The sequence below is a fragment of the Balaenoptera musculus genome, chromosome X (assembly GCF_009873245.2).
Source record: "Balaenoptera musculus isolate JJ_BM4_2016_0621 chromosome X, mBalMus1.pri.v3, whole genome shotgun sequence".
Taxonomy (NCBI): Eukaryota; Metazoa; Chordata; class Mammalia; order Artiodactyla; family Balaenopteridae; genus Balaenoptera; species Balaenoptera musculus.
In genome coordinates, this window is record NC_045806.1 from 43,099,455 (window position 1) to 43,122,168 (window position 22,714).

At 40.2% G+C, this 22,714-nt stretch overlaps 1 protein-coding gene across 1 annotated transcript in view; it reads left to right on the forward strand.

The window, feature by feature from the left end:
• CCNB3 (cyclin B3) overlaps positions 1-22,714 on the forward strand; it is a 78,099-nt gene that overhangs the window by 52,953 nt on the left and 2,432 nt on the right. Inside the window, exons 4-6 of the mRNA XM_036841115.1 lie at positions 16,603-16,740; positions 20,039-20,194; positions 21,000-21,149. Of these exons, the coding sequence (XP_036697010.1) occupies positions 16,603-16,740; positions 20,039-20,194; positions 21,000-21,149 (444 nt within the window). The remainder of the gene's footprint in view (positions 1-16,602; positions 16,741-20,038; positions 20,195-20,999; positions 21,150-22,714) is intronic.

Consider the following 22,714-nt stretch of genomic DNA (forward strand, 5'->3'; position numbering starts at 1 on the left):
CCCACTGTTATTGTGTTACTGTCAATTTCCTCTTTTATAGCTGTTAGCAGTTGCCTTATGTATTGAGGTGCTCCTATGTTGGGTGCATATATATTTATATATGTTATATCTTCTTCTTGGATTGATCCCTTGATCATTATGTAGTGTCCTTCCTTGTCTCTTGTAACATTCTTTATTTTAAAGTCTATTTTATCTGATATGAGTATAGCTACTCCAACTTTCTTTTGATTTCCATTTGCATGGAATATCTTTTTCCATCCCCTCACTTTCAGTCTGTATGTGTCCCTGGGTCTGAAGTGGGTCTCTTGTAGACAGCATATATATGGGTCTTGTTTTTGGATCCATTCAGCCAGTCTCTGTCTTTTGGTTGCAGCATTTAATCCATTCACGTTTAAGGTAATTATCGATATGTATGTTCCTGTGAACATTTTCTTAATTGTTTTGGGTTTGTTTTTGTAGGTCCTTTTCTTCTCTCGTGTTTCCCACTTAGAGCAGTTCCTTTAGCATTTGTTGTAGAGCTGGTTTGTTGGTGCTGAATTCTCTTAGCTTTTGCTTGTCTGTAAAGCTTTTGATTTCTCCATCGAATCTGAATGAGATCCTTGCCAGGTAGGGTAATGTTGCTTGTAGGTTCTTCCCTTTCATCACTTTAAGTATATCATGCCACTCCCTTCTGGCTTGTAGAGTTTCTGCTGAGCAATCAGCTGTTAACCTTATGGGAGTTCCCTTGTATGTTATTTGTCATTTTTCCCTTGCTGCTTTCAATAATTTTTCTTTTCCTTTAATTTTTGCCAATTTGATTACTATGTGTCTCGGCGTGTTTCTCCTTGGGTTTATCCTGTATGGGACTTGCTGTGCTTCCTGAACTTGGGTGGCTATTTCCTTTCCCATGTTAGGCAAGTTTTCGACTATAATCTCTTCAAATATTTTCTCGGGTCCTTTCTCTCTCTCTTCTCCTTCTGGGACCCCTATAATGTGAATGTTGTTGCGTTTAATGTTGTCCCAGAGGTCTCTTAGGCTGTCTTCATTTCTTTTCATTCTTTTTTCTGTATTCTCTTCCTCAGCAGTGAATTCCACCATTCTGTCTTCCAGGTCACTTATCCTTTCTTCTGCCTCAGTTATTCTGCTATTGATTCCTTCTAGTGTAGTTTTCATTTCAGTTATTGTATTCTTTTTCTCTGTTTGTTTGTTCTTTAATTCTCCTAGGTCTTTGTTAAACATTTCTTGCATCTTCTTGATCTTTGCCTCCATTATTTTTCCAAGGTCCTGGATCATCTTCACTATCATTATTCTGAATTCTTTTTCTGGAAGGTTGCCTATCTCCCCTTCATTTTGTTGTTTTTCTGGGATTTTATCTTGTTCCTTCATCTGGTATATAGTCCTCTGCCTTTTCATCTTGTCTCTCTTTCTGTGAATGTGGTTTTTGTTCCAGAGGCTGCAGGATTGTAGTTCTTCTTGCTTCTGCTGTCTGCCCTCTGGTGGATGAGCCTTCTTTTCTAATATAAGCATTTAATGCTATAAATTTCTCCCTAAGCACTGCTTTAACAACTTGAATTATTTAGAAGTGTGTTGTTTAATTTCTAACTGTTTGGAGGTTTCACTATTATTTTTCTGTTATTGATTTCTAGTTTAATTCCACTGTGGTCAAAGAAAACACTTTGTATGATTTTAATTCTTTAAAAAATTTTTAGGTTTATCACCTAGGATATGGTCTGTCTTGGTGACATGTTCACTTGAGAAGAATGTGTATTCTGCTGCTGTTGGATGGAGTGAGTGTTCTATAAAATGTCAGATTCATGTTGTTGTTAATTTCCTTATTATTTTTGTTATTTTTCTGTGCACTAATTCTGTTACTGAGAGAAGAGTACTGAAGTTTTCAAGTATAATTATGAATTTTTCTGTTTCTCTTTTCAATTTTGTCATTTTTTTGCTTTGTGTATTTTGAAAATCTGTTGTTAGGAGCATATACATTTAGGATTGTCATGTCTTCTTCATAGTGCTTTGTGACTTGCTTTTTTTCTCATGTAACAATGCTCATGTAATTGCAAATATCTTTCCAGTTAAATTGACATTTTTCTACATCAGTTTTGTCAACTGTATAGTTTTCTGTTCTTCAACTGTCATTATTTATCCACCCTCCTATTAATGGACATTTAGCTTATTTCCAGATTTTGCTCTTAAAATAATAACCCTGTTGTGAACATGCATACATTTGCATTTGTCATAATTGTACTCATGTTTTTCTGGAATAAATTACTAGAAATAGAAGTATTAGATCAAAACAATGCATATTTAAAATTTTTGTGTGTATAGGCAGCTATGCTTCTGAAGTGTCATGCCCATTTGTACTTTTACCAGAACTGAATGAAAGTGATTCTTTTCTTATAATCTTAGCAACATAGGATGTTGTATTTTTTGCATTCTGTTAAGTGAAAGTTTTTAATGTATTATTTTGGTTTGATGTACAGGAACATTGGCATTTTAAGTAGTCAGGTCTATCAGTTATTTCTTTTATGATTTTAAGATTTGTTTCTTCCTTAGAAAAGCCTTCTTCAGTCATAATTATATAAATATTTCTCTGAATTTTTTCTAGAACATTTATAGTTTCATGTTCACATTTAAATCTTTATCTGGAATTTATTTTGGTTTTGGTGTCAGCATTTATACACCTTTCCCCCATGATTACCTGGTTATTCTAATACCATTTATTGTCTTTCATTATCCACTGGTTTGAAATGACATCTTTAATTACATATACTTGGATTTGTTTATGGTCTTTTCTATTCTTTGGTATGTTTGTCTATTCTAAAATCAGTAGTATGCCATTTTTATTATTATAGCTTTTAATACATTTATTGCCTCTTTACTAATCTTTTACAAAATATTCATGGTTGTTCTTACACATTAATTGTTCCAGGTGAGATGTAGAATAATTTTGTCAAGTTTTCAAAAATAGCCTGTTGTGATTAATTCAGGGAGAATTCACAGATTTCACAATATTGAACTTTCCAAGCCAGTTATGTTGTGTCTATTTCATTAGCAGGTCTTCTTTTACAATTTTAAGTTTTAAAAGATTCTCTTTATATCAGTCTCACTGACTTAAAAATGTTTTTCTTGGGTATTGATGAATTTTTTTTAATGTTATGAGTGTTATCCTTTTTCCTTTAATTTTAAAATCTATTGCTAGTATATTAGGAAAGAAATTGATTTTTTCTGTATTTATTTTGTATTCATCTACTTTGTTGAACTTAGTCATGGTTTATTTAATGTACTCTTGGATTTAGTGTGCTTATACTTTATTTAGAGTTTTTGCTTCTATAATCACAAATAAGATTATAAGTTTTTGGTGAAAAGGATGCTGCCTTTATTAAGTTGGTACCAGGATTACTCTAGCTTATTAATTAATTAATAAGGGAAGTTAATTAGGGAGATTTTCCTATAGTATTAAGTTTAACACAGGAGTTATATTTTCCTAGAAGAACTTGCCCATGAACCCATTGAGGCATGATGCCATTTGTGTGTCATTCTTTGATAAATTTTCTAATAACATTGATGGTTATTGTCCTACTAAGGTTTTGTTACTCTTCTTGAGTCATTTTTGTAGTTTATATTTTCCTTAAAAATCATCCATTTCATGGATATTTGCACAGTTATTATTATAGATTGTACATGGTATTCTTTTATAATCCTTTGTAATTATTTCTTTTCTCATTCAAAATGTTGTGTGTGATGTGTTATCTCTCTCCCATGTGCTTGCATGCATGTATACACTCTTTTCCTCAATTTTCCTGATAAAAGATTCATTCAGTCCTCTGGTCAAAGAACCAGCTCATGGGTAAATGTATAACTTTTTCTTTTTAATAAAATTCATTAAATCTTCTTTCATTTTTAAAATTTTATTCTTATTTTATTGAGGTTTATTTTGTTGTTTTTCCCTAGCTTCTTATAATGGATGCTTAGTCTATGTTAATTTTTTCTGACTTCATAATAAAAGCTCCAAAACTATACATTTTCTTCTAAGTAACAGTTCTGACTACATCCCATTAGTTTTGAAAGATAGTGTTGTAGCTATCTTTTTATCCCCTCAATAATCTGCAATTACAATTTTTATTTTCCCTTTGACCCAGGTTTTGTTTTTTTCTTTAGGAATAATGCTTACCATTTTTTTCAGATGCCTTGCTTTTCTGTAGTTCGTTTGGTTTATCCTTTTATTGCCCATTTCTAGGTTTATTGTATTGCCTATTGAGAATGTGACCTGAATGATAATTTCTGCTTTTCTTAGGTTAATGAGATTTTCTTCACAGCTTCAGATATAATGGGTTTTTGTAAAGAATTCACTGATATTTGAAGAAAATATGTATTCTCCTTAGGGTACAAAGATCATTATATCAATTAATTTTGGCTTAATTATTATATAATTTGTACACTAATTTCTTTTTTCTGCTTAACTTATCAAAATCTAAGAGCAATGTGGTAACCACCCATAATCATTGTTTAGTTAATTTCTCCTGGCATTTCTTCACCCCCTCTATCTCACCTTAACCACTCTGTCCCATACAGTTTTTTTTAACTACAAAATTAATACATGTTTATAATATGTGTGTATGTATTCATATATATTTGTGTGTGTGTATGTACAAAAAAAACAACCCTTTTACTCTATTCTTATTTCTCAGAGATACCTATAGTTTATTTTTTAAAAATATTTATTTATTTATTTATTTATTTGGCTGCACCGGGTCTTAGTTGCGGCACGTGGGACCTAGTTCCCTGACCAGAGATCAAACCTGGGCCCCCTGCAGTGGGAGCATGGAGTTTAGCCACTGGATCACCAGGGAAGTCCCATAACTATAGTTTAGAGTGTATCTTTCCAGATCTTTTTTGTGTGTCTTATCACTTTTATTAAGTTTTTGACCATCCTTTCTTTAAAAATCTTAAATTATATGAATAATACATGAATGCATATACATATATGATATATGCACATATAAAAATACAGCTTTTTACTGAGTGTGGGTTTTTTGGTATTTTTTGTTGTATGAATAGGTCATGCTGTACACGTTGCTCTGCAACTTGTTGTTTTCTCTCAAGAATAAGTCTTACTAATCTTCCCATATAAGTATAGATCTACCTCATTGTTTTAAACTGCTACATAATATTCTACCATATGGATATAGTTGTTACTTAGCTAACCAACCCCTTTGGTGGACCTGATCTATTAATTGCCCCTCAAGAAAGATGAGATAATCAGCATACTTTTAGTTTATTTCTTCTTCTATTTTTAGTCAAAACAATCTAGATTTTTAAATCCAGATTATTGTTGTTTAATATATTACCTTCCCTATAAATAATTATTTTTTACACATCTAGATGTATGTCTGTTTTCCTTAATTTTATCTGGTATATTGTGGGTCCTTGCAGTCTAAAGGTTCAGTCTTTGGCTCAGAGAAAATTTTATTTATTATTTCTCTTCTACCTTTTCTCTCATTTTGATTCTGTGTGTGTGTGTGTATGTGTATCTCCAGAATCTATTCTCCTTGGGTCTCAAATTTTCATTCATTATCTTCAACTTTCTTTTACCTCTCAGTTCTGGGAGAATTTCTTAAGGTGGCCTTTGAATCATTGATTTAGTTTTTGTCATAATCTAATATACTGTTCACTGCCTCTATTGCATTTTATTAAAGGAACTGCTTTTTCATTAGAAATCAGTCTTTCTAGATCCTGGAGTGTTCTCTTTTCATAGATTCAGTGTCCTCTTAGATCTTGTTGAGAGTATACTTTTAAAAAGTTTATTCTAGTTCTTTGGAGTGAAAAGGTTTCGTATGTAGACACTTGCTCTGGTTCCTCAGAGCATTTCTCCTTGAAAAATTACTTGTTCTTCTTCGTGTATCTGGTAAATTTTCTCTGTTTATTCATCTTTGTAGAAGATGGTCTTTGAGTATTTGAATTTGGGATGAATTTTGTCATATTTACCTCCTAGTTCAAGATTAAGAGTAATCTTTGTATTTCTATAGTTTTGATTGATTTATCACTTCCCTTTTGTTTCTTCTTATCCATTTCCAGGTATGGAAAAGAGTTGTTTTTGAAGAATTGGAAGGATATGCTAGCCAAAGGCAGCTGTGAGGGAGAGAACCTTGCTACTGTGCTAAAGGCTTCTTGTCCTCATTTGGTGTAGCTGCTTGGAATTACCCAGAGCACTGCCACTCTTTTCTACCTGGCACAAAGTTAGGCTCCTCATGTGGAGCCTGATGCTGAGGGGTCAAAAAACCCATATCGTGTGAAGAATAGTTAGAGGAAGTCAAGTTATTTGGTCTAGAATGAAAATGGATAGGAAACATAATAACTGTCCTCAGTAGCTGAGGGGCTGTCACAAGCAGGATTAGACTTGTTCCATGTAGTCCCAAGTGGTAGAATTATGTTAGAAGAGTGTTGTCTCACATTCAAGGAAGGAGGATTGCTGTAACTAACACAGCTGCTCATTTAAATATTTGTTGACTCCAAATTTCAGCCATTCATTCAGATATTACCTACACTTTTTGATGTTACCATTTGCTAACAGTGTGCTGCATGGTTGGCCAGGTGCCTATGTGAGGTGCTGTAAGGAGGCTATACAAGCACTGGCTTTGTCATTTGCTCACAAAGGCACCATCCTCAGAGAACTGCTGCTTTCCATTCTTACACATTTTTTCTGTAATTATTTGACCTCAATTTTTTGATACTTAGAGGTGATAGTCATTACTCTTCATCTGCATGAATTCTTACCATTTCTTTCTTATGACATTCCTTTGGAAAATGTAGTAGGCAGAATAAAATGTCTGCATCCTGATCCCCAGAACCTGTGAATATGTTAACTTATATGGCAATGGAAAATTAGACTAAGGAATTAAGATTATAATCAGCTGAATTTAAGATAGGGTGATTATCCAGGATTATCCAAGTGGGCCTAATTATAATCACAAGGGTCCTTAAGTGTGGAAGAGGGAGGCAGAGAGTTATGCAATGTGAGAAAGACTCGGCTGGCTATTGCAGGCTTTGAAGATGGAAGGGACCACAAACAAAGGAATGTGGGCAGCTTCTAGAGGCTAAAAAAAGGATTTTCTACTAGACCCTTCAGAAAGAAACACAGCCCTGCTAACACTTTGATTTTTTTTAGCCCAGCGAGTCCCAAGGACTTATGACCTCCAGATCTGTAAGGTAATGAATCTGTGTTGTTTTAAGCCACTAAGTGTGTGGTAATTTATTACAGAAGCAATAGGAAACTAATAAAGCCAGATTTCTGAGAAGATCCAAGGCCATATCCCAGGAACAGTAAGAATAGCTTCATGGTATTTCTGTTATTCAAAAATGTAATATATCAATTGCTGAACCAATGTATTCAACCATCTTCTGATAATCATTTGTCCATCCAATTATACATCCATTTCTCCATTCAATTATACATCCATTTCTCCAGTGCTTTTTATGGACTTACTTTTTGGTCATCTAGGTTCCAGTCAATAAGAGTAGCCAATACAAAAGTAGGCCCAGTGAAGTAAGTGAAGCTTACAGTGAGGGTGATTTCTACTCAGTAGAAGGAAGAATTTTCTGTTAAAACCATTCAAAGAGAAATCAGGTTGTATTTGGAGGTTCTGTGGCAGGAACTGAATAACTATTTGGTGGAGATGTTAAAGAGGGGATTCATGCATTGGACTGTTGCCAAGTCCAAGCTCATTCTGCTTGCTGCAAAACAGGCCAGTAAATTGGGAGATGAGGGAATAGTGACGTTTATTTGGGAGGCAGGGAGTCCAAGAAGACAGCGAACTAGTGTCCTCGAGAACCATCTTGCTGGGGTCTGGATGCTATTTTCTTTTATAGAACAAAGAGGGCACAGGTGAGGAGGTAAAGTAAAAGGCCATAAACTGTTGCAAATATTGCCTGGTTTCCACCAGATTCTGGAAGGTGGTGTGTTAATTTCTTCTTTCTGGCAGCCATTCATAGGTGGGCTGGGTCAGGATGTTTCCTTTGAGCTGAACAAAGGTATTTTAGTTTAACATTCAGGCCTGGGGGTGGGGACAGGATTACCAGAGATGGGCCATTAAGTATACCTTAAACTATAGGCAACATCCCTTTAGTGATTAACTTGTAGCAAAAGCAATAGAATACAAAGGTTAAAGTAAAAGAAACAGATCTAACATGGAGTCAGGTTTGTTATTCCCTATTACAAGGCTAGTATTGATTTTATTGCTTTTGAATCCTAAGAACCTAAGGTGTTGTGAGGAAGAAGCATCACTGAGGATTGTGTAGGACCACTGTGTACAGTGCATATTGTGCTTATGCACAGCTTCCAGCCAAGGTAAAAGCAAGCAATGGAATCCAGCTCATACCCTTACTTGCCAAGCTGTACGTTCTGACTGTGGGGCTGCTATGCACTGAGGCAAGGGCACCTTTTGCTACTTTATATAAAAGTATTGTCTACTTGACAACATGTATGCCTGCAGGGCTGCATTCACCCAAAGCGACACCTTTTTTCTAATTTGCACAAAGATGCCATATGGGCCAGCACTAACTCTGGGAGTAGGGCTATAGGAGATGGTTTCTTGGAGTTGGAGAAGGCAAGAACAAGGATAAATAAGAGAAAGAAGAAAAGGAGGGTTATACTGCTAATGCTTTAATCTCATTCTGGCTTCTTTAGTCCCTCAGCTCACTTACAAATGGTGCTATTGGTACTTGCTCCCAATCCATATAATCTAATAGCATATCTAGTTGGGAAGAGAAACTAATGAGTGAATAAACTAATAAAATGTCTCTATTTCAGAGCCAAATAAACATCTCTTTTGGGAGTTCACTATATGAGGTAGTGTGCTGGTCTCAGAATATCAATAACTAATGCTGTGGCTGGACTACCCCGTGTGGTTCTTATTATGATAGTGAGACGCCCTGCAGCAATAACTATCAGGAAACTTTGAAAAAATACAGGTTTATTACTTACAGAACCTGGAAATTACACAGCACAGCTGGGGCCACATGGTGAGGTTGAGGTTGGAGGGAGGGAGAGAGACACACAGAAAGAGAGCACACACATGAGCATGCAGACCAGGGGGTTCTGTTTTACTAGGTCAAGGGGTGGGGGCCTAGAGTTTCCAGAGCTCACTTTTTATTCGTTAATTTAAAACATAAGAGCAGGAATTTAAAGCCTGGAAAGAGAAAAAAATCAGTCCAAATGGTCACTTATCAAAACCAACCAAGATCTCTAAAACAAAGAAGCCTCAGTGGGAGGTGGCCTGGCTCTTTATCTAGTCCTGTGGCTGGCACTGTGTTCATTGGAGATAGCCATCCTTGAAGCAGATGCCTCTTTTTCTTTTTCTTTTTTTAACATCTTTATTGGAGTATAATTGCTTTACATTGTTAGTTGCTGCTGTATAACAAAGTGAATCAGCTATACATATACATATACCACCATATCCCCTCCCTGTTGCATATCCCTCCCACATTCCCTATCCCACCCCTCTAGGTGGTCACAAAGCAACGAGCTGATCTCCCTGTGCTATGCGGCTGCTTCCCACTAGCTATCTATTTTACATTTGGTAGTGTATATATGTCCATGCCACTCTCTCACTTCATCCCAGCTTACCCTTCCCCCTCCCCGTGTACTCAAGTCCATTCTCTATGTCTGCATCTTTATTCCTGTCCTGCCCCTAGGTTCTTCAGAACCCTTTTTTTTTTAAGATTCCATATATATGTGTTAGCATATGGTATTTGTTTTTCTTTTTCTGACTTACTTCACTCTGTATGACAGACTCTAGGTCCATCCACCTCACTACAAATAACTCAGTTTCATTTCTTTTTATGGCTGAGTAATATTCCATTGTATGTATGTGCCACATCTTCTTTATCCATTCATCTGTCGCTGGACACTTAGGTTGCTTCCATGTCCTGGCTATTGTAAATAGAGCTGCAATGAACATTGTGGTACATGACTCTTTTTGAATTATGGTTTTCTCAGGGTATTTGCCCAGTAGTGGGATTGTTGGGTGGTATGGCAGTTCAATTTTTCGTTTTTTAAGGAACCTCCATACTGTTCTCCATAGTGGCTGTATCAATATACATTCTCACCAACAGTGCAAGAGGGTACCCTTTTCTGCACACCCTTTCCAGCATTTATTGTTTGTAGATTTTTTGATGATGGCCATTCTGACCAGTGTGAGGTGATACCTCATTGTAGTTTTGATTTGCATTTCTCTAATGATTAGTGATGTTGAGCATCCTTTCATGTGTTTGTTGGCAATCTGTATATCTTCTTTGGAGAAATGTCTATATAGGTCTTCTGCCCATTTTTGGATTGGGTTGTTTGTTTTTTTGATATTGATCTGCATGAGCTGCTTGTATATTTTGCAGATTAATCCTTTGTCAGTTGCTTCACTTGCACATATATTCTCCCATTCTGAGGGTTGTCTTTTTGTCTTGTTTATGGTTTCCTTTGCTGTGCAAAAGATTTTAAGTTTCATTAGGTCCCATTTGTTTATTTTTGTTTTTATTTCCATTTCTCTAGGGGGTGGGTCAAAAAGGATCTTGCTGTGATTTATGTCATAGAGTGTTCTGCCTATGTTTTCCTCTAAGAGTATTATAGTGTCTGGCCTCACATTTAGGTCCTTAATCCATTTTGAGTTTATTTTTGTGTATGGTGTTAAGGAGTGTTCTGATTTCAGTCTTTTACATGCAGCTGTCCAGTTTTCCCAGCACCACTTATTGAAGAGGCTATCTTTTCTCCATTGTATATTCTTGCCTCCTTTATCAAAGATAAGGTGACCATATGTGGATGGGTTTATCTCTGGGCTTTCTATCCTGTTCCATTGATCTATATTTCTGTTTTTGTGTCACTACCATACTGTCTTGATTACTGTAGCTTTGTAGTATAGTCTGAAGTCAGGGAGCCTGATTCCTCCAGCTCCATTTTTCTTTCTCAAGATTGCTTTGGCTCTTCGGGGTCTTTTGTGTTTCCATACAAATTGTAAAATTTTTTGTTCTAGTTCTGTGAAAAATGCCATTGGTAATTTGACAGGGATTGCATTGAATCTGTAGATTGCTTTGGGTAGTATACTCATGTTCACAATATTGATTCTTACAATCCAAGAACATGGTATATCTCTCCATCTGTTTGTATCATCTTTAATTTCTTTCATCAGTGTCTTATAATTTTCTGCATACAGGTCTTTTTTCTCCCTAGGTAGGTTTGTTCCTAGGTATTTTATTCTTTTTGTTGTAATGGTAAATGGGAGTGTTTTCCTAATTTCACTTTCAGATTTTTCATCATTAGTGTATAGGAATGCAAGAGATTGCTCTGCATTAATTTTGTATCCTGCTACTTTACCAAATTCATTGATTAGCTCTAGTAGTTTTCTGGTAGCATCTTTAGGATTCTCTCTGTATAGAATCATGTCATCTGCAAACAGTGACAGCTTTACTTCTTCTTTTCCAATTTGGATTCCTTTTATTTCTTTTTCTTCTCTGATTGCTGTGGCTAAAACTTCCCAAACTATGTTGAATAATAGTGGTGAGAGTGGGCAACCTTGTCTTGTTGCTGATCTTAGTGGAAATGGTTTCAGTTTTTCACCATTGAGAACGATGTGGGCTATGGGTTTGTCATATATGGCCTTTGTTGAGGTAAGTTCTCTCTATGCCTACTTTCTGGAGAGTTTTTATCATACATGGGTATTGAATTTTGTCGAAAGGTGTTCTGCATCTATTGAGAATATCGTATGCTTTTTATTCTTCAGTTTGTTAATATGGTGTATTACATTTTTTGATTTGCATATATTGAAGAATCCTTGCACTCCTGGGATAAACCCTACTTAATCATGGTGTATGATAGTTTTAATGTGCTGCTGGATTTTGTTTACTAGTATTTTGTTGAGGATTTTTGCATCTATGTTCATCAGTGATATTGCCCTATAGTTTTCTGTTTTTTTTGACATCTTTGTCTGGTTTTGGTGTCAAGGTTATGGTGGCCTCGTAGAATGAGTTTGGGAGTGTTCCTCCTGCTATATTTTGGAAGAGTTTGAGGAGGATAGGTGTTAGCTTTTCTCTAAATGTTTGATAGAATTCGCCTGTGAAGCCATCTGGTCCTGGGCTTTTGTTTGTTGGAAGATTTTTAATCACAGTCTCAATTTCAGTGCTTGTGATTAGTCTGTTTATATTTTCTATTTCTTCCTGGTTCAGTCTCGGAAGGTTGTGCTTTAATAAGAATTTGTCCATTTCTTCCAGGTTGTCCATTTTATTGGCATACAGTTGCTTGTAGTAATCTCTCATGATCCTTTGTATTTCTGCACTGTCAGTTGTTACCTCGCCTTTTTCATTTCTAATTCTATTGATTTGAGTCTCCTCCCTTTTTTTCTTGATGAGTCTGGCTAGTGGTTTATCAGTTTTGTTTGTCTTCTCAAAGAACCAGCTTTTAGTTTTTTTTGTTTGTTTGTTTTGTTTTTATTTTATTTTATTTTATTTTATTTTTAAACATCTTTATTGAAGTATAATTGCCTTACAATGGTGTGTTAGCTTCTGCTTTATAACAAAGTGAATCAGTTATACATATACAATATGTTCCCATTTCTCTTCCCTCTTGCATCTCCCTCCCTCCCACCCTCCCCATCCCACCCCTCTAGGTGGTCACAAAGCACCGAGCTGATATCCCTGTGCTATGCGGCTGCTTCCCACTAGCTATCTATTTTACATTTGGTAGTGTATATATGTCCATGACACTCTCTTACCCTGTCACATCTCACCCCACCCCCTCCCCATATCCTCAAGTCCATTCTCTAGTAGGTCTGTGTCTTTATTCCCGTCTTGCCTCTAGGTTCTTCATGGCCTTTTTTTTTTTTTTTTCCTTAGATTCCGTATATATGTGTTAGCATACTGTATTTGTTTTTCTCTTTCTGACTTACTTCACTCTGTATGACAGACTCTAACTCCATCCACCTCATTACAAATACCTACATTTCATTTCTTTTTATGGCTCAGCTTTTAGTTTTACTGATCTTTGCTATTGTTTCCTTAATTTCTTTTTCATTTATTTCTGAGCTGATCTTTATGATTTCTTTCCTTCTGCTAACATTGGGGTTTTTTTGTTCTTCTTTCTCGAATTGCTTTAGGTATAAGGTTAGGTTGTTTATTTGAGATGTTTCTTGTTTCTTGAGGTAGGATTGTATTGCTGTAAGCTTCCCTCTTAGAACTGCTTTTGCTGCATCCCATAGATTTTGGGCCATCGTGTTTTCATTGGCATTTGTTTCTAGGTATTATTTGATTTCCTCTTTGATTTCTTCAGTGATCTCTTGGTTATTTAGTAGTGTATTGTTTAGCCTCCACGTGTTTGTATTTTTTACAGGTTTTTTTTTCCTGTAATTGATATCTAGTCTCATAACGTTGTGGTTGGAAAAGATATTTGATATGATTTCAGTTTTCTTAAATTTACCGAGAGTTGATTTGTGACCCAAGATATGATCTATCCTGGAGGATGTTCCATGAGCACTTGAGGAGAAAGTGTATTCTGTTGTTTTTGGATGGAATGTCCTATAAATATCAATTAAGTCCATCTTGTTTAATGTATCATTTAAAGCTTGTGTTTCCTTATTTATTTTCATTTTGCGTCATCTGTCCATTGGTGAAAGTGGGGTGTTAAAGTCCCCTACTATGATTGTGTTACTGTTGATTTCCCCTTTTATGGCTGTTAGTATTTGCCTTATGTTTTGAGGTGCTCCTATGTTGGGCGCATAAATGTTTACGATTGTTACATCTTCTTCTTGGATTGATCCCTTGATCATTATGTAGTGTCCTTCTTTGTCTCTTGTAATAGTCTTTATTTTAAAGTCTATTTTGTCTGATATGAGAATTGTTACTCCAGCTTTCTTTTGATTTCCATTTGCGTGGAATATCTTTTTCCATCCCCTCACTTTCAGTCTGTTTGTGTCCCTAGTTCTGAAATGGGTCTCTTGTAGACAGCCTATATACGGGTCTTGTTTTTGTATCCATTCAGCCAGTCTGTCTTTTGGTGGGAGCATTTCATCCATTTACCTTTAAGGTAATTATCGATATTTGTGTTCCTATTACCATTTTCTTAATTGTTTTTGGTTTGTTATTGTAGGTCTTTTCCTTCTCTTGTGTTTCCTGCCTAGAGAAGTTCCTTTAGCATTTGTTGTAAAGCTGGTTTGGTGGTGCTGAATTCTCTTAAGATTTGCTTTTCTGTAAAGGTTTTAATTTCTCTGTCGAACCTGAATGAGATCCTTGCTGAGTAGAGTAATCTTCGTTGTAGGCTTTCCCCTTTTATCACTTTAAATATGTCCTGCCACTCCCTTCTGTCTTGCAGCGTTTCTGCTGAAAGATCAGCTGTTAACCTTATGGGGATTCCCTTGTATTTTATTTGTTGCTTTCCCTGCTGCTTTTAATATTTTTTCTTTGTATTTAATTTTTTATAGTTTGATTAGTATGTTTCTTGGCATGTTTCTCCTTGGATTTATCCTGTATGGGACTCTCTGCACTTCCTAGACGTGATTGACTATTTCCTTTCCCATATTAGGGAAGTTTTCAACTGCAATCTCTTCAAATATTTTCTCAGTCCCTTTCTTTTTCTCTTCTTCTTCTGGGACCCCTATATTTGCGTGTTGGTGCATTTAATGTTGTCCCAGAGGTCTCTGAGACTGTCCTCAATTCTTTTCATTCTTTTTTCTTTATTCTGCTCTGCTCTAGTTATTTCCACTATTTTATCTTCCAGGTCACTTATCCATTCTTCTGCCTCAGTTATTCTGCTATTGATTCCTGCTAGAGAATTTTTAATTTCATTTATTGTGTTGTTCATCATTGTTTGTTTGCTCTTTAGTTCTTCTAGGTCCTTATTAAACGTTTCTTGTATTTTCTCCATTTTGTTTCCAAGATTGTTCATCTTTACTCTCATTATTCTAAATTCTTTTTCAGGTAGACTGCCTATTTCCTCTTCATTCCCAAAGTCCACCACCTCAATTTTGGAGTGATTTGTTGTCTATTTAGGTGTTCCAGAGATGCAGCGTACATCAAGTTGATTGTGGAGGTTTAATCCGCTGCTTCTGAGGCTGCAAAGAGAAAGTTCCTTTTCTCTTCTTTGTTTGCACTGCTCCTGGGGCTCAGCCTCGGATTTGGCCCTGCCTCTGCATGTAGGTTGCCCTCTGATGTCGACAGGAGGGGGTTAAAGGAGTGGCTGATTAGGGGGCTCTGCCTCACTCAGGCTGGGGGGGAGGGAGGTGTATAGAAGGCGGGGTGATCCTGTGGAGGCAGAGGCCTGAGTGACGTTGCAACAGCCTGAGGCGTGCTTTGTGTTCTCCTGGGGAAGTTGTCCCTGGATCACAGGACCCTGGCAGTGGCGGGCTGCACAGGCTCCTGGGAGGGGAGGTGTGGATAGTGACCTGTGCTTGCACACAGGAGTTTTGGTGGCTGCAGCAGCAGCGTTAGCTTTTCATGCCCATCTCTGTTGTCTGCGCTGCTAGCCGGCGGTTTGCGCCCGTCTCTGAAGCTCTTTTAAGCAGTGTTCTGAATCTCCTCTCCTCGTGCACCCTGAAACAATGGTCTCTTGCCTCTTAGGCAGTTCCAGACTTTTTTCCGGACTCCCTCCCGGCTAGCTGTGGCGCACTAGCCCCCTTCAGGCTGTGTTCCCTCAGCCAACCCCAGTCCTCTCCCTGGGATCTGACCTCCGAAGCCCGAGCCTTAGCTCCTAGCCCCCACCCACCCCTGCGGGTGAGTAGAGAAGCATCTCAGGCTGGTGAGTGCTGGTCGGCACTGATCCTCTGTGCGGGGATCTCTCTGGTTTGCCCTCCGCACCCCTGTTGCTACGCTCTCCTCCGTGGCTCTGAAGCGTCGCCCCCACCCACCCACACCCCGTCTCCGCCAGTGAAGGGGCTTCCTAGTGTGTGGAAACTTTTCCTCCTTCACGGCTCCCTCCCAGAGGTGCAGGTCCCATCCCTATTCTTTTGTCTCTGTTTTTTCTTTTTTCTGTTGCCCTACCCAGGTACGTGGGGAGTTTCTTGCCTTTTCGGAAGTCTGAGGTCTTCTGCCAGCATTCAGTAGCTGTTCTGTAGGAGTTGTTCCACATGTAGATGTATTTTTGATGTATTTGTGGGGAGGAAGGTGATCTCCACGTCTTACTCCTCTGCCATCTTGAAGATGTCTCCCTATTATCTGGATGCCTCTTTGAAGTGGATGCTTTGGCAATCAAAGCTTAAGTCAGGCACTTACATTACAAAAAGTCAACCTTCAGGGTTTACACTACAAAGTAGCAAATGGGGAAAGCAAGAATCTAAGTTTTGGAGATGAAAGAGGGAGGGTGTGTTCACTCAAGGTGCTCATAGAGAAGGCAGAGCATCTCCCTCTGATGTAAGATTGGTCACTTACCCAAATGTGTAGGGATAGATAATGCCAGGGTCCTCAAAGGCACTAGAGATATAGCCAGGCCCCTAACTGAATCAGTTCTTGCATTCATAGCAGAGTTTCAGCTGGCCAGGCCTGGTAGCACCACTGTCCTCAGTACCACAGACCAGGTAGTTACACCTATCTGGATGTGCCTTTGGAGTTGGACAATATGTGGATTCCTGCCCTGTTTGTGTGTTCCTCCAGATGACCTTTGAGATGAGTCATGAGACCCTGTACTTGGCAGTGAAGCTGGTAGATCACTACCTTATGGAGGTAATATGCAAGAGGGACAAGCTACAACTCCTTGGTTCCACTGCTTTTCTGATTGCAGCAAAATTTGAGGTGAGCCTGAGTCCATAGGACCTGGAGAAAACTAATCAATCGGTTTCTATCCAAGCCAGATATATATGTATGTATGTATGTATGTGCATTTACATATGTATGTATATATGTGTGTGTATATGCATGCATATGTATAATATGTGTGTGTATGTGTTATATACATGTATATACATATATATACGCATGTGTGTACATTCACATATGTGTATTTGTGTGTGTATACAATTACATACATGCACACAAATAAGTTTTCCTACCGATTTTTTGTCTTCCTAAGCAGGGAAACTGGTGTTGGGTGCAAATGGTGGTGTATTTGTTTCCTGGCATCAACAAAATTCTCCCTTTTCCTCTTTGAAGATGTGTGTAGGTGGACATATTCCTAGTTAAATGGATTGGTTTTTTTTAAAGCTTCCTTCTGGACCATAATTCTCTGTCCCCACCCCATTTTCTTCTTCCAGCAACTCCACCTCCGTCTAGTGGAGTCTTGAATTGCATATATAAGGAAGCATTTCCAAATCTAGGTGCTGGAGACATTTAAGAGAAAATGGCCTAGTGATGGTAGTGAGTCCAAGTAAATTAGTAATTTTTGAAGTAGCAGTATAAAAGCAAATAGCTGGCCTTTCCTTCATAACCATATCCATCTAACTACTTTATCTGAGTCTTTCGTCTTCCTTAGATGCTAAATGATTTTGTTCTACTCTCATTTTTCCTTCAGATAGGCTAATAGTATAAAACCTTAGAGTTTAGGAACAGAGAAGTAGCAACTTTTATGAGTACAAAAACCTTTAGAACTGTGGATTTGTTTTTGTGTTCCCTACTCAGCTCTATCCCTAACTAGCTTTCTGCTTCCCTTCTTCACTCTCTCCTTCACTCACTAGCTCCTACCTCCATCAGTAGCTCCCTCTCTAACTCCACCCCTCCTTTGCTCCTTACTTGCCTCCCTCTCTCGCCACTTCTGGCCCTCACTCCACTTCCGGCCCTCACTGCACTTCTGCCCTCTCTCCACTACTGCCCTTGCTCCACTTCTGCCCTGTTCCACTTCTGCCCTTGCTCGGTAGCTCCCTTCCTCCCTCCAGCCCTCTTTCAATCCCTTCCTTGATCCCTCAATCCCTGCTTTGTACACTCGCTCACTCCATGCTGGGCCCCTCCCTCCATCCCACCCACCCACTCTCTGTTGCTCTTTCCAACCCTCCTTTTCTCTATCCTTCTCTCGCTCACTCCCTCCCCTCCTCACTTGATCCCTCCTTCCATGACCTTCTCCCTTCCACCCTGGTTCTATCCCTCACTCCTCCATGCCTTCCTACCCACCTACCCACCCCGTCCCGCCTTCCCTCCTACTCCACCCTCCTCTCTTCTACCCTCCCTTCCTGTCCCTTTCCTTTGTTCACTCTCTTCTCTCCTTCCCTAGCTAATGCTCTTCCCTCTGTCGCTCCCTCTCTCCCTTCCTCCTCCTTCCCTCTCCTCCCTGTTGCTTCTCTATTACGTGCTCCCCTCCCTCCTCCTTTGCTTCCTCCTCCCCTCCTCCCTCACCCTTCCTTTTCTGATGGTTCCTTCTCTCCCCTCCCTGCTTGCTCCTTCGCTCCGTATCTCCCATCCTTGCTCCATGGTACTCTGGCACCATGACTCCCCCCACCTTAACTTCCTCCCACCCTCCTTCCCTGTCTCCTTCCTTTTTCCTCCTTCTCTCTCTTCTTCCTTCCTCCCTCCCTCCCTCCCTCCCTCGTTCTCCCCATTTCCCTCTCTGGCTCACTTCCTTCCCTATTCTCTTGCTCCCTGGTTCCCTTGCTGCTCCTCACTCCCTGCTCCCTCTCTGCTCAGCTCCCTCTCACTCACTTCCTTGGTCACTCCCTCCCACCCACTCATGCTTGTTACCTTCCACCCTCTTTCCCTCCCTGGCTCCTTCTCTCCTTGGTTCTCTCCCTCCTTCCCATCCTCCCTCCCTCCTTCCTGCCCTTACTCCCTAGCCTCCTCCTTCCCTTTCTTCCTCTTCCCCTTCCTCCTCCCTCACTCTCTCCCTTGTTCCCTGCTTCCCTCTCTAGCTCATTTCCTTCCCTGCTCACTGACTTCCTGGTTCATTCCCTTGCTCCCCTTCCTTTCTCTTTTTATGTCTCTCCGTCTATCCTCCTCCCTCCACCTACCTAGGGATGTCCTGTGGCTTAAGCAAGTGTTCCCTGCCTCAGCCTCAAGGGGGTTAAAAAAGCAGCTGGGGGTTCCTGGACAACCAAGAGCAGGAGAGAGAAGGAGTGTGCAAGGTGCTCTCATTAGCAAATTTTGGAACCAGGAGCACCCCTCTTCTGGTTATCAGGACAAAGGACCTCCACTAAGTTTTTTGGGGCAGGGGTGTCTTCCCCTCACAGGATTGAGAAGTACAGAAAGACTTTTGCAAGGGGAGGTATGGAGATGATATGAGAAGAGAAGAAAGGAAGGAGCCTCTGGTGAGTAGAGCAGTGGAAGGGAGAGTTTCTTGTCCTGGTCTTGTCACTAGGTTGCTGTGTGACCTTGAGCAAGTCACTTCCTCTCTCTGGGCCTCAATTTCCCTGTCTGCAAACCCAGAGGGTTGGTCCAGTTTGTGATCTGAAAATAGAGGTGTGAGAAGAAGGCTGGGGTGGGCAGTGAGATGCAGCTAGAGAAAAGATTCAGGGGTCTTCCTGCCTCCTAGTCCTTTCCCCAAAACTAAGGTTCAGCCTGCAGAGGGCAGGACATGGAACGGTGCCCCAGATTGTGGAGGGGGGGTTCTTCTCACCCTTGGCTTGGCTTGGACCTTCCCAGTCTAGCCCCCTTGCACATCCTCCCATCCCTTGGTCTTCAGTCTCTGCTTAGGTTCCCTCTGTGCCTATCTCTCTCTGTCTCTCACTGCCTATTACCCCAGCAGTGCCCCCTCCCAAACATCCTTATTCATTCCTTAGACAAGAAAACAAAGTGCGGGCTTATTTTCCATCTCTAGCTCCCTTCCTGTGGTCTCCTTGCCTCTGTTCCCCCCAGAGTAGGCCTTAGATTTCTCACTCATTAGAAGAGAGCTCAGTGCTTCCAGTCCCTGTGCCATATTATGCCGCTTCCAGTGCTATAAGAATCTACCCCAAGAGGCCCTGTCCTCTCTCCTCCTATCTCTCTGATTTTGTTTTTCAGATGTACTACTCAAAAACCAGAAGCTGGCTCTCAGAGCTACCCTGAAGGTTCATGCCAGGGAATGTTATTACCTCCTATCCTTCACCCCTCTCCTCCTCTGCCTTTCATCTCCAAGCAGAGAGGAGTGGGCTGTCTTTGCCTGGTTGTGACTGCCTCTCCTCTCCACCCATAGGAGCCCTGCCCACCTTGTGTGGATGACTTCCTGTACATCTGTGATGATATGTATAAACGAGATGAGATGCTCGCCATGGAAAACAGCATCCTAAAAACCCTCCAATTTGATATCAACATTCCCATCGCCTATCATTTTCTGCGCAGATATGCTAAGGTAAGACAGGGGAGGTACATCTTCATTTTCCCACTGCTGGGTTAGTCCCCTCCATTCCCAGAGTGGCTGCTTGAGTGGTAGGAAAAGGGAAAGGGACAACTGGGGACAGGGGAATTTCTTCTTCAGTCCACCCTCCTAGATTGGCAATCTTTATGGAGTGTGGGGGGGGAAGAAAATTGCAGATTTCCATGGTATGCCTATAAAGTTTTGAGGTGAGGGCAGAGTAGGGGAGGGGAAGAAGATTCTTTGATCAGGAAGGGACACGGGAAATTTAGGGGAGATGCTGTCAAAGTTCTCTTCCTTCACCTGAATATTGATTACAGGGGAAGTCACTTTATATTATACAAGTGTGTCTTGTAGGATTTGTGTGTGTGTGTGTGTGTATACACACACACACACATATATATATTCAAACAAGAAAAGGGAAGGAGTTCTTTTGGAGCATGGAATACCTCCTAGTCTGGAACCCAGTGAAAAGTCAACAGTTGGAGGCCTTCGGCTCTTCAAAGGATGACATCTACAGAAAGGGGAGGTGGAGGGTACCACAATCACACTTGATAATTTGGTTTAAAGCCCTGAAGATGGCAAATACCATTGCCAATTTCAGAATCCCCTCTCCTAAAGATTCTGTGCTTTGTGGGCAGTGTCCTTAGTGTGAGTCATGGTGGCAAAAGAGGTACATTGTTCAGGCAGAGAGCCATTTAGGCCCAAGGTGGGATAACTGGAGTGAGTGAGTGCAGGGGGTTTTCTGCTTGGTGCCAGTGTTCTGAATTGATTGCTGAGCCAGTCTTCTTCCTGCCTTTAGTGTGTCCATGCCAGCATGAAGACACTGACCTTGTCCCGCTTCATCTGTGAAATGACCCTGCAGGAATATGACTATGTCCAGGAGAGGGCTTCCAAGCTAGCTGCTGGCTCCTTCCTCCTGGCCCTCTACATGAAGAAGCTCGGACACTGGGTAAACACTTGTGGGCGGTGGGGAAGAAGGAGTAGGGATTTTTTAAAAAATATTTATTTATTTATTTTATTTTTGGCTGCATCGGGTCTTAGTTGCAGCATGTGGGCTCTTTATTGCAGCACGTGGGCTTCTCTTTAGTTGTGGCACATGGGTTCCAGAGTGTGTGGGCTCAGTAGTTGCGGCACGCGGGCTTAGTTGCCCCGCGGCATGTGGGATCTTAGTTCCCTGCCCAGGGATCAAACCCCCGTCCCCTGCATTGGAAGGCAGATTCTTAACCAGTGGACCACCAGGAAAGTCCCAGGGATATGGATTTAAAAGCACAGGGTCAGCTCAGGAGGAAGGTGTAAACTAGGGCTGTGGGAAACTCTGTGACAAAACTACTACATACCTGCTGTTATGAATCCTTTAACATCTTGACATCTTAGGGGCCTGGCTGCCTAAAGGGTTTCTAGAGCCACGTATTTTATTTCACTTTTCTTCATCACAGTACACTTTCTTCCAAAGACAGCTTACCTGAAAGCCCAGTATCACAAAACAGACTAATGTGAAATTATTCTGATTGCAGCAGGGAATGGGGTGGACCCACTTCTTGCCTGACCCCATTCCACCCCTGCTCCTTGCAGTCCCCTCAGCAAGGTTGGCCCCCCCAAGGGTGCTCACTGGAACAGGATTTGGAAAGCACTGACCCAGAGAACAGAGTAGTGAAAGCAACTGTCCATGTGTATAACAGGGGACTCAGAGATATACTATTGTGCTCTTCTCTGAGGAGGAAGGCCCCCACAGCCTCCTTCCCCAATACAAATAAAATGCATATTTGATGCTTTCTCAATTTTATAAAAAATTGTGAATAAAAGCAACTTTAGAAAACTATGAATTTTTACTGACGTGTAACATGCAATCCAATAGAAAGAGTATGCTTGCAAATGAGCATACTCTTCCCAACCACTCCTAAGCCCCTGCGGCCTAGAAATTCTAGCACCACTACTGATGGAGAAACCTCTGTGTGCTGAGGAAGAACCCTATAAACAGTTGTGTGAACTTGGACAAGGCACTGAAATTTCTTGGGACAGAGAAAGCATTAAGTAAATGGCAGTGATGACGATGAGAAAGAATATATAATAATAATGGCTAGCATTTATTGAGTGCTTAGTCAGTGAACTAAACACTTTGTCTATTAATTCAATCTTCACAACAACCCTATGAGATCAGCACTATTATCCCTATTGTACAGATAAGAAATAACTTCCCGTGTTTGGCTAATGAGAGGCAGAGCTAGGCTTTGGGAACTAGGAGTCTGTTCAAAGAATATACCTACTCTATAATCAGAATGGTGGCTGTAGCCCCGGAGCCATGATCCTGGAGGCCCCATACGGACCCAGGCTTTGACCCTTGGATCCTGGGGAAGGCTGGTAGGTCCTGAGAGAGGACAGTTGAGAGGCTCAGGGCAGCAAACTGCTTGCCAACCAGTATAAAAATATTTCAGTGTTTTAACACTTGGCATGGCTGTACCAGTGAGTATCAGCTAAGTGTCAGCCCTGATCTGAACCTAGGTAGTCTGGCTCCAC